An 11,716-nucleotide genomic window follows, 5' to 3' on the forward strand; every position below is an offset into this window, starting at 1 on the left:
GTATAATTATTTATGGGCACAAAAACGTACTTTAAAGTAATATGTGGGTTGCAGCGTTGCAACTAACAGTTATCTGACAGCGATTGGATTGTTGAGGTCACATGACACATCTCCGCTCCAATCAGCGACCTGTCCCATAAGCAGCGATGAGCAGTGTTGTTTTCTGCTCTGGGTTACGAATTTGTTTCTAAACTCGATCGTCCTCGGCAGGTTCCGACGACAGCGATCATGGAGGCGTCGATGGCCACCGGTCTCGCCGCAAACGCGCCTGCTAATAGCGAGGGCATATTAATAGGGGATAAAGTGTATTCCGAAGTCTTCCTCACCATCGATAATTCTTTGATTCCTGAGGAAAATCTCTCCCCGACCCCGTCTATGCAGGACGGCCTCGACCTGTACACCGAGACAGACCTGCGTATCCTGGGCTGCGAGCTCATCCAGTCCGCCGGAATCCTGCTGCGACTGCCGCAGGTAACGTAATTAATCGGTTTGTCAAGCTAACGTTACTTAAACGATTAATGAAGTGAAGCTGTCAAATTATGGTGGCTTTAAATAAAACATTATCATGAAGCAATTTCGATGTGACACTATCAAACAAGCACCCGTAACCCAATAAAATAATTCAACAAAAAATATTTCCCCCTAAATAAATTATAATTAAAGTTAGTGTATGCTGTGTGCCTAATCTAGAGATCAATATCAGTGATTTTGAACGTCTTTCACGAACGGTGTCCGTCGGCTAGACAAAAACAAAATGGCGGACGTTGCTTTTGAAAACGAAACGGGGCCGTTTATAATAACAATTCTTTAATCGTAATTATGTTTCAGGTGGCCATGGCGACCGGACAAGTGCTTTTTCATCGATTCTTCTACTCGAAGTCTTTCGTGAAACACAGTTTTGAGGTAAGAGAATAACGCCGTATTTACAAGCAATGCGGATGGCAGCCATGTTGTTTGAGCTAACGTTACTGTACTGTACTGTAATGACATTCAACCAGATTATAACCAAAACTATCGCTCAATGGTGTATATTATTTTAAACGTTGTCGTCATAATAGGATAGTTATAACGGGCGTGGTTTCAAATACCAGCGAACTGCCTAACTAGGCGACATTATTGGGCATCATAGGCGTGTTAGAAAGGATTACTGTCTAGTTAGACAGCTCACTACGTTGGTGTTATATACACACAGCTCTCGTTATAATTGTCCTATTGAGAATGTGTATAGTTGTAGATCTTTGTTTTGTTATTTATTTATTTTTTTTTCCATTGGCTGATACAAATTAAATGCATGTTTCACAAACATTTGCTCAAATTCACAATTTAAAAGCACAAAATGGTAATATCCTCTAACAAGTTTATATTTTTATCAGTCTATCAACTAATGTATGCTGCGTGCATTCTTGTGTAATAGTGTTTTGACAGCTCTTTCTGTGTCTGTTCTCTCTGTAGATTGTTGCCATGGCCTGTATTAACTTGGCTTCAAAGATCGAAGAAGCCCCTCGACGAATAAGGGATGTCATCAATGTGTTTCATCATTTAAGGCAGCTCCGAGGCAAAAGGTAAGCATGGCTCATTCTCGCAGGGTTTCTGTCACACCGTTTCCTCTGTTCGTTACCTGTGCAAGCAGCCTCCCACCTTGACTGATTTATTTTTCTTTGAATAACATTTAACGTCATCACCTCAAATCGTAAATGATTCAGGTATACTTAAACATGTTAACTGTGAGTAGTCTGTGCACTTCTGTTTGTCGTTGGTATGATGTCTTAATTTTGTTTGCTTTATTCTAAACCATTTTAAAGCTTTTCAGTTCCTTCATCAGTCATAATTGGTAGTAACAGCAGGATATTCTGATTACCTGAGCAAGTAAAAAAAAAACATTCAAACGGCTCAAAAATGTTATCTTGTTCAACGGAATATGATGCCAATTGGGCTATATTGTGGCTAATTACTTTCTAGTCTAAATTTAATTCCAGAATGAATTAGAAAGCAATTTAAAGAGGATGAAAAAGAAAATGTGTTCATCTGAAATCAAGGACGCGGTATTAACTTGAATTCTTTTTTCCCTTGCAACCAACTAACAGCGACCAGCTACATTTACCAATGCCTGGGTGATGTGGAAATGGTACGTAGAGATGAAGCAGTCGGCATGGCAACAGTGAGCGAGGTGTCGCTTCCCCCCCTCCCCCGGGAGAAGCCAGTGGTCTGAAAGCGGTCACTGGGATATCGGGGATCGACAGGTTGGCCGCTGGTCCGAAGCGTCTGGGTGACTCCTGTATCTCAGTTTAAGCTTATTGTCTCTGCCAGCACAGGTGACGATCTAAATTTTCTTTTCATTTTTAAAAAAAGACACCTCACCACACATGTCATAGCTTCCACAGAAATATTTCACGCTGCACATCCAAGATCGAAATCTCTTAAATATTCACATGACGGGAGCTGTGAGGGTTGCATACTGAGAATGTCCTGTTTTTTTTGTGTCGTCATATAAGCATTATGTTTCGATTGGGTGCCTTAGTCAATTTATTGTCCAAAATTCACAATTAAATGTTAAGTTATGTGTAGAATAGTCATGAAATGTCATTGGCATTTCGTTTTCAGAGCTTTTTTGTGAGGTCATTGTGTGCATCCAGTCTTAGAATTACTAACCAAGTTTAGTGTAGATTTTTATGATTATGAATTTAGATTTGTGTGAAAACATAAAACTAAAGAAATTCTGGTTTTGCTTTATGAAATATTCTTCACTTGTGGATGGTGCAGTGAAAATAAAAAATATTCCGATAATAGCTTTGAAAATAATTTAAATGGTTAAAGCAGTAGAGAGAAACCGAATTTAAATTCTGTTAAATATAGGCTAGTCTAGACTTTCTTTTCACTAACTGGATAATTTATTTTTGTAATATTAGGTTAAGTATACAACGTGGTTTTAGTAAGATGTTAAATGCGAAGTGTTTCTCTTTTTATCATAACTGAACTGTTATAGTATTTCAGTAGTTAAAGGAATACAAGAATACATTTCATTTAGATCCCTTGTAGTTAGTCAGTATTTCTTACTTTTGGATTGCATATTTAGATCATGTGGTGAAGGTGACCATTGTTATTTAAATGATTACCTGACACGCTATTCATGCTATTTTCAGATCATGACTCAGCGCTGTTAGCATGTCATGAACGTGTTCTGCTAGTAGTGTTTATGATAAAGAGCTCACGTTTTGATTGTTATACTGGGACTGTGAATGTTGTGTGTTGAGGTTTTTGGTGCTTTTGTTCCCCAAGATTGTCCTGGTTAGTGTGTTATTGTGATATTGGTTATGTTTATAGAAGAACATCATTTTTATTTTATGCTTTACTTTCTGTTGAAGCTATGATGTGGTGAGAGGTGGAGCATTTTCTTTTTTCTCTAACAGTCACTTGTGGCAGTACTAAAAGTCTTACACTGAAATTACAGGAGTCAAAAAACTGGACCTGTTGCCTGTAGTTGGTTGGAAGGGAAACAGAATGATTTGAATTTAAAATGAAGCAAACAAAAAAAAAAAAGCATTTTTTTCATTGTCTTGAATAGTATTTGAGTCAGGGGAAACCATTTTACTTTCGTTCCTTCATGAACCAGGAGTCCAAGTCCATTGATACTTGATCAGAACTACATAAACACCAAAAACCAGGTGATAAAAGCTGAACGGCGTGTGCTGAAGGAGCTGGGCTTCTGCGTCCATGTCAAACACCCACACAAGGTACGTCCACCGTCTCAGTTCCTGCTCTCACTGTTTTGTTTTTAGACTTTAAAGTTTTGGTAGAATGAAAACGAATAGTTTGGTTGGTTTTGTAGATTATCGTCATGTACCTGCAAGTCCTTGAATGTGAGAAGAACCAAACGTTGGTCCAGACAGCCTGGTGAGTGAATAAACAGTCCTGCATTGGGTGTCTAGACACTATGGTGTAACCAGTAATTAACCCCTTTGCCACTGTTACATAACTTTTCTGTCCCCTCATCTGATGGATTGGTGTATTCGTGACTCGTGTGTGTCTTTTTTAAATCTCTTGTTCATGGCTGTAATTAAAAGAAAATGGAGAGCTTAGTTTAACTTTGTCCTTTCTTTCTACTCTTTGATTAAAGGGTAGTCCATGATGGTAAGTGTCATAAAGAACCTCTGAACTCTGCTCCTCCAACCACATGACCTCAGGAATCTCCCCCCATTGGCTGCCCTTCTCGCGACAGCCAATCCAGTGAGAGCTCTCTGCCCGAGAATCACTGAAGGGGGCCTTTTCCAGCTGCCAGCAGCATCTTGTTTTCTTGTGGTTGTCCAAAAGGATTTGTATTTTTGTTTTTGCTTCAAGACTCAAAATTGATCTCTCTCTTTCTTTTGAATTAAATTATTTGGTTTTTAAAAGGTGGTTTTAAAGCCTGAATATTTGCTTTTTATTATTAGACCTCAACTACTAGATTTAGTTGGTCTTGTTTTTTTGTTTCCTAAATGTACTCCAATTTAAAGGGTAAATCACCCAAAAATGAAAAATGTTATTCACCATGATGTCTTCTCAAACCCATATGATTTTCTTACTTTCATAGAACGGAAAAGGAGAAAAATTCACGTTGCTCATTCACATACATTGAAAGCATATAGTGTTCAGAGGCTGTCAAGCTGTGGAAAGGGCAAGACCTAGTCCAGACTTGTTCTCTTTATTCCAAATCTTCTGAACTGAAATTCAAGATAAATCCCATCCTCTCTAATCTCATTTGTGCTACTGCATATTCAAATTTTTAAGTCTTATTTTGATATACTAAGTAAGAGATAATGTACATCCAACCGATTGTTATCGCAGAATAACCCCCTTCAGGGATGTAAATTATCCTGCTTATAACACGGCTACTTGCCACATAAGTAAATAATTAGACACAATATATTGATTTGAGTTGAAATATTTGAACGCAAAGCAGCAAGTTCAAACTAGATGGACATTTAAGGGATACGGTGCAGTCAGACCACTTATTACACAACATTTCACCACATAAATAATTTTGGCAATAAAAGATATTGATTTGAGACAAAACCGTTTTAAAATCTTACCAGTTTGTTAGTTATCTTATAATAACAGTGTACAAAACAATTGTGGCAAAATGGCAGCAGCTGCATTTGTATGAAACGAGAGAGCGAGTCCACGATACCAGGATGACATAATGAAATAATTGTACACATAATATTGAATAGATTTAATATTTTATTACCTAAACAAACGCAAAGCTTCCACCAAGAAAAACTGTTACTAGCAAGCATATAGCGCCGACTTCAGTTACCCGGATGAGCCTGTGTTACTAGCTTTTACCGCTTGTAAACATACCTCGGAATGTTGCGACTAGGGCTGCACGATAAATCGAAATGGAATCGAGATGCATAACTGAACATACATGTTTAACCAAATGATATAACAACGTTACACTCAAAGCTATTATATGGCTTCAGAAGACTTTTCATGGTTTTATATTAATTTTGGTCTCTGCTCACCATATGCATCCATTGTATGTATCTTGATCTTGTTAAATATTTCTCTTTTTTGTGTTCCACTGAGGAAAGTTCCGTAGGTTTAGAATGACATGATGGTGAGTAATGACAGTTTTAATTTTTGGTGAACCATTCCTTTAAAAATGCAGTTATCATCATAATAATTTGCTGTGAGGCGTTGTGTCTTACTGGAACTCTCTCCTCTTCAGTCTGTGCTTGAATAACTTGTTTGAAGCTCAGCCGTTCCATATAAATCCAGTGTTTTAAGGCCTGCAGCATAAAATCTACAGTGTTTCTATTCCAGCGTAATGCACATCAATCTAGTATTTCCCACATTTTTCATAATGACACGGAGCGTTTCAGGTCCACGGTGTCCATCTGGCTGTTTGCTGCTTTTTTTTGAGAGAGAGCTTTGCATCCCATATCTGTTTGTCATTCAGAATTGAAGTTAAAGATTTTTGCTGTCTGCAAGTCTACACTTCAGGAGATGTATATTTCATTCCCAGTGCAGCTTCTCTCAGTCATGCATTCCGTTTAGTGTTATGAGTTGCATGCAGTCAGTGCTACGTGCCCATTGCGTTAAAATTCACGATTCGATCCATTTTATACTCTCATCTGCTTATTTTATAGAAAATTATTTATTTATTTCAAAAGTTTTGTAGGAATGGAATTGTAGTCATTTGTCGCATGCAAACCAGTGGAACCAGTTGTTTTTTTGACAAACCTCCCCCCATGGTCTTGTCTGTGTGCACATATGTGCCCGTCCACACTGCATGCTTGCCTTTACACTTTTGTAGAACAAAAGAGGAACGCGAGGCAGAGAGGGAAAGGACAATGTTAAACTCGAGCCTCCATTTATATTTGGTCTTTTTTTTTTGCATCATGTGACAAACCTCGTACATAAAGGTGACGTTATAGATGATCAACCCATGCAGGGAAGTGGCAATTTTGTGGTTCACCTTCTGTGTTGCAGGAACTACATGAATGACAGCCTTCGCACTAATGTGTTTGTGAGATTTCAAGCTGAGACCATCGCCTGTGCCTGCATTTATCTCGCTGCACGAGTGCTACAGGTACAAAACCATTCTCTGTCCTCCTCCTCCACCTGTGTTTTCTCTGAGCTCTGGTTTTAACGCCTGTCTTTTCTCATTCTTTCTCTCAGCTAACGTTACCCTCTCGGCCGAACTGGTACCTGCTGTTTGGTGCTACGGAGGAGGAGATCAAAGATATATGTTTAACCACTTTGAAGTTGTACACCAGAAAAAAGGTTAGACCTGTTTCACCTCACTCCCTTTTTAGAGTTAGCAGGTCTTCATTTGTGTTCTATCGAGTATGATTTGTTTCCTCTTTGTATTTTAGCCAAATTATGAATTGCTAGAGAAAGAAGTGGACAAGCGGAAGGTGGCTCTACAGGAAGCAAAACTGAAGGCCAAAGGACTGAATCCAGATTGCACTCCTGCTCTTTCCACATTGGGTGGATTCTCTCCTGGATCCAAACCATGTAAGTTGTCCCTTCCACTGCCCTATTGTGCAGTCTAACCTTTTTTTTTTTTTTTTTTTTTTTTAAAAGCTAAAACCATCTTGCTCTTTTTGCCTTGGCTTTACTTTTAAGCATTGTTTACCCTTGTAGTTCCAAAGATATGACTTTTTTTTTCTGTGACACAAAAGAAGTATGGTCCAGGCTGCTCTTTCTGTACAATTAATGAAAAGCCCAAAGTTGTTACGCATACACTAGGGTATGCGTTTAGTGTGTGTTCCTCCATAAAGCTATTCTGTGGTTTCAGAAGACTTGAAATATAGCACAGGAATCGTGTGGGTTTTAATACCACTTTTTAAAATTGTATTGTTGAAGCTTGACTTTTGGAAAAGAGCAGCAGGAACATTCTGCTAAACTTCTCCTTATGAAACAGTCATAAAATTAGATTTTTTTTTTCTTGTCAGGTTCACCTAATATAATGAAAGCAGATGAGAAGTCTCCTAACCCTCAAATGCTTAAGGCCATGAAGAAAGAACCAGAAGATCGGCCTCAGGGTTCTAAGAGCCCACACAACGGGTGAGTGTTCGACAGGATTGACTTTCAACAAGTATTTGTGTTTTGTTTAATTAAAGCGCACTAATTAAGAATCTTCCTTGTCCTTTCCTCAGACTCAGGAAAGATAGTAAGTTAGGTCGGAACAGTAGAAGTGCGAGTCGTTCTCGTTCCAGAACGAGATCCCGGTCCAGATCGCGCTCTCCCAGACGACAGTAAGTACCACTTGCAGTGCACTGCTGTCTGCTCTATGATGTTGGTGTCTATACTCAACTGCCGTTTTGTTTTTTTGTAGTTACAATAACAGGCGCAGTCACTCAGGCACCTACAGCTCTCGCTCCCGGAGCCGCTCTCACAGCCCATCTCCACGACGACACGCGAACCACGGCCCTCCGTCTCCCCTCCTGCCACACTTGAAGTCAAAGCAGCACTCAGATGACCTGCACCAGCACAGCAGACACGGCCACAAGAGGAAACGCTCACGCAGCCGCTCTCGTTCCACCAGCAAGCCCCGTGAGCGGGAAAGAGAGCAAGAGAGAGAGCGGGACCGGGATCGAGGTTCTTCGGATTTGGCGAAGAAGCACAAGCGCGAGCGTAGCAGCGGAGGCCATCACCGCGACCGGCGGGAACGCTCACGTTCGTACGAACGCTCTCATAAAAGCAAACACCACAGCAGCAGCCATTCGAGCCACAGTCGTCACAGGCGCTGAGTGTTTTCCTGTTGCGTCACGTCTGTAAGACTGCGAGCAAGTTTGTGTTTGATTAAAGTGGTCAGTGTTGACCTAGTTGTCTGTTTTACTTTTTTTTTTTTTTTGATTTCTCGTGTTATTTTGCCGTTTTAGTTTTAAATGTTGAAAGGATATGAAACTACATATTTACAGTGTAAAGATGGGTTCAATGTTGATGTAATATGGGAAATGCTTTGATTTATAAAAGCAACTTTTTTCAGAAGGTGGGAAAATCACTAGTTACATAGAAAAATGGAAAATGTTTTCAGGAAGGACACCGATACTTTGCACAGTTATAGAAAATAAGTAATAAAGACGCTCTACTGGCGGAAGAAAGTTGGTTTCTCTGAAAATAGATCATATTTTTTTACAACAAATGCAGATTTTTTTTTTTTTCGGGGGATCATGGTGACTTTGTTACACTGGTTTTTAGTCTGCACCTCTTCATGTCTGATTTTACTCAATAAAAAGTTACTAATTCCTACTGTCATTTGTTGTTTTTTACTTTATGGAACTTGGGTTTATGAATTGAAAATAAGTTCTTGCTCCCCGACATTAAAATCCTTGATTAGGACACAAGCTGTTATCACAAAAAATCACAACAGTAGAAACTTCATATCTGGAACTGTGGTATTAAAAAGTTTGATTAATTCTAGAGCAGTTTTTCCCAACTGGTGAGTGTACAGTCAAACAACAAAAAAAACGTAATTCTAAATGTTTGTAACTTGTTAGTAATGTGTATTCACCATGGCAACTGTTGTTTCCATAACCCAAAAATGCCATGTTATTTTCACTTCGTGTTATTTTGTATATGTTTAAATGACTGGTGGCTCATACCAACTTAATTGTATTAACAAAAAACTAGTTTGGGACTGCTATTTAATTGCCTTACTTCATACGCTGGTTATTATTAATCAGTACCAGTCATAAGGGGGACGGTACTTGTATCACTGTGGTATTAAAAAGTTTGATTAATTCTAGAGCAGTTTTTCTCAACTGGTGAGTGTACAGTCAAAGAAACAACAAAAAAAACGTAATTCTAAATGTTTGTAACTTGTTAGTAATGTGTATTCACCATGGCAACTGTTGTTTCCATAACCCAAAAATGCCATGTTATTTTCACTTCGTGTTATTTTGTATATGTTTAAATGACTGGTGGCTCATACCAACTTAATTGTATTAACAAAAAACTAGTTTGGGACTGCTATTTAATTGCCTTACTTCATACGCTGGTTATTATTAATCAGTACCAGTCATAAGGGGGACGGTACTTGTATCAATTTTTGTGAAATAAATATGCTGTTGTTTTTTTTAAACAGACAAATATATATATTGAGAACCACTGTTCGAGAGAATCGCTTCCATCTTAAATGGTTCTCTCTCTTTTATGTAGACTTGGAACGCGTCTTTCTTTCTTTCATGTAAATGAACAGAAAAACAAACACCCAGTGGCGTTGCTTCAGTAGGATTTCTGGGCCATTTGTACATCTTTGCTACATCAGGCTCTTTCATAATTCGCTCAGTGTATTTTCTGTGGGCAGCGTCCTGAAGACAGTATGGTGGTCGTCTTTCCTTTTGAATTAATCAGGGTTTAAAAACGATGTATTGAATGATTAAATATTTCACTCATTGTCGTCACCTAGTGAGGTAAAGAGTCATTGGAAAAAATACCCGGGCCTGTTCAAACCAAGACAAATGTTCGGTGCGATAAATTAATATAATTTACTTTAAGGCTGTTAATGCGTCTGTAAGACTATGGAACGCCAGGAAGCCAAAGACACGTGAATTTGAACGCGTCAACAACGCGTTAAACACGTGTTTTTGGTAGCTTGGCCTTCCATAGTCGTCAATGCAACGCTTTTATCTTATACAGAGAGGTGCTCTGATGCACGTGAACTCAGACAGGCGATAGGAGCTTTTATTTTGACATGCTGTATATCGTCCTTGAATTTCCGGGTAGAGTTGGAGCAGGGCTTCCGCGAGCGGACTGTGCGGAATGGAAACGCGGTGTTTATGTCTTTTACTGGTCTGTGTGCTGTCACTGAATCACGCCACAGCCGACAGTGGCAGCGTTAAAAAGATGAAAATGCAATATACAGGAATGCCACTGCTGAAATTTCAGATTTGGTGAGTAAACGGAATATATTTCTGTTTCCTGTCAGTGCGCGTGCTGATCAGTGTCACGTGTTGATAAAGCAACTGAATTAATCTAAACTGACATTTATTGTGTACGTTCAGTCAGGTGGTTTATGCATATTTCCAATTCGTTTTCTCTTATCTAGCCGAGCACACTGGCCTAAGCATCAGTGCGCTAGAATCATAATACCATAAATAACTACCTTTTTATAGCATAGTATACGTAGTGTTTCATGATGTTTACTGAATTTATATTTAGTATACTAGTAGTATGTAAATATAATCGTATACAAGTAGTTTTCTTTTTGCATTTGCATTTGCAAAATGTCTTATTGTACAAACTTGCTATAACGACTTGCAGTTTGTTGTAAGCTTTTTTGATTTTCTAGTGTATTACTTGTCAGTCAAATCTATTTGCAGTGTATCCTGAGGGTACAGGCGGGTGTTTGAAGAGTACTCTCGGGTTCTCACCCAGAGGTACCCAGACATCCGCATCGAGGGAGAAAACTTCCTGCCACAGCCTATATACAGGTGTGTTTCTCATGCATTTCTCATTTCATCAATAACTTTTGTATTGCAGACCATACAGATTTATGGACAGCTCTTATTAAAACAGTAGTGATTTTAACTCCTAAACTGAAATGTCTTTTTATTTATTTTTAGGCACATAGCTTCCTTCCTCTCTGTCTTCAAACTTGCATTGATTGGTTTAATTATCCTGGGAAAAGACCCTTTCACATTTTTCCACATGGAGACTCCAGGAATCTGGCTTTGGGCACAAGAGAATAAGGTCAGCGTAGTGCATACATACTACTTTTAAAAAAATGTCACATAATATTTTGGAATATGTAATTCACAGTGGGTCATTCACAGTGTTGGGGAAAGTTACTTTTAAAAGTAATGCATTACAATATTGCGTTACTCCATAAAAAAGTAACTAATTACGTTACTTAATTACTTTTTATGGAAAGTAATGCGTTACGTTACTTTTGCGTTACTTTTTAAATCTGGACAGGGCTTGCTTGTTTGTTTTTAAAATAAAAAAGTTATATTTTTGGCAAATATAAAAGCCTTTTCACACCAAAAGTGAAATGAATAAGCCTCAGGCTGAAGGGAAAGTAAATTTACATCCGTACAGTAGAATGCAGAAGAAGACATTTCAACACACTTCAGCAATAAAAAAAGACACACAAATGTTTGTCTAGAGTAATTTTGGCTTATTAGTACGGTTAAACTGGATCATTGAAGGTCAGAAGCAAAGACATCGGTTAATAGAATGGGATTAAATACATAAAGGATATTTGTGTTGTTTAACATTTAATTAT

At 38.5% G+C, this 11,716-nt stretch overlaps 2 protein-coding genes across 3 annotated transcripts in view; both read left to right on the plus strand.

Moving 5' to 3' along the window:
• The first annotated feature begins 149 nt into the window (after window positions 1-149).
• LOC107684610 (cyclin-L1-like) lies at window positions 150-8,735 on the plus strand. The gene is made up of 11 exons (XM_016480909.1): window positions 150-471; window positions 829-903; window positions 1,453-1,562; window positions 3,611-3,731; window positions 3,827-3,891; window positions 6,472-6,571; window positions 6,661-6,765; window positions 6,858-6,999; window positions 7,440-7,551; window positions 7,644-7,742; window positions 7,823-8,735. Exons 1-11 carry the CDS (start codon window positions 229-231, stop codon window positions 8,235-8,237), a joined length of 1,587 nt encoding a protein of 528 aa, XP_016336395.1. The 5' UTR covers window positions 150-228; the 3' UTR covers window positions 8,238-8,735.
• A 1,412-nt stretch (window positions 8,736-10,147) lies between these two features.
• Window positions 10,148-11,716, plus strand: part of LOC107684611 (selenoprotein T1b-like) — a 4,724-nt gene continuing 3,155 nt past the window's right edge. The window contains exons 1-3 of one of the 2 annotated variants that reach the window (XM_016480911.1): window positions 10,148-10,382; window positions 10,812-10,922; window positions 11,055-11,181. In XM_016480911.1, coding sequence (XP_016336397.1) covers window positions 10,252-10,382; window positions 10,812-10,922; window positions 11,055-11,181 — 369 coding nt within the window. In that variant the 5' untranslated portion in view covers window positions 10,148-10,251. The remainder of the gene's footprint in view (window positions 10,383-10,811; window positions 10,923-11,054; window positions 11,182-11,716) is intronic. The other variant, XM_016480910.1, reaches the window with a different exon arrangement.

Source organism: Sinocyclocheilus anshuiensis, unplaced genomic scaffold, assembly GCF_001515605.1.
Source record: "Sinocyclocheilus anshuiensis isolate Anshui unplaced genomic scaffold, SAMN03320099.WGS_v1.1 scaffold41, whole genome shotgun sequence".
In the NCBI taxonomy this organism is placed as follows: domain Eukaryota; kingdom Metazoa; phylum Chordata; class Actinopteri; order Cypriniformes; family Cyprinidae; genus Sinocyclocheilus; species Sinocyclocheilus anshuiensis.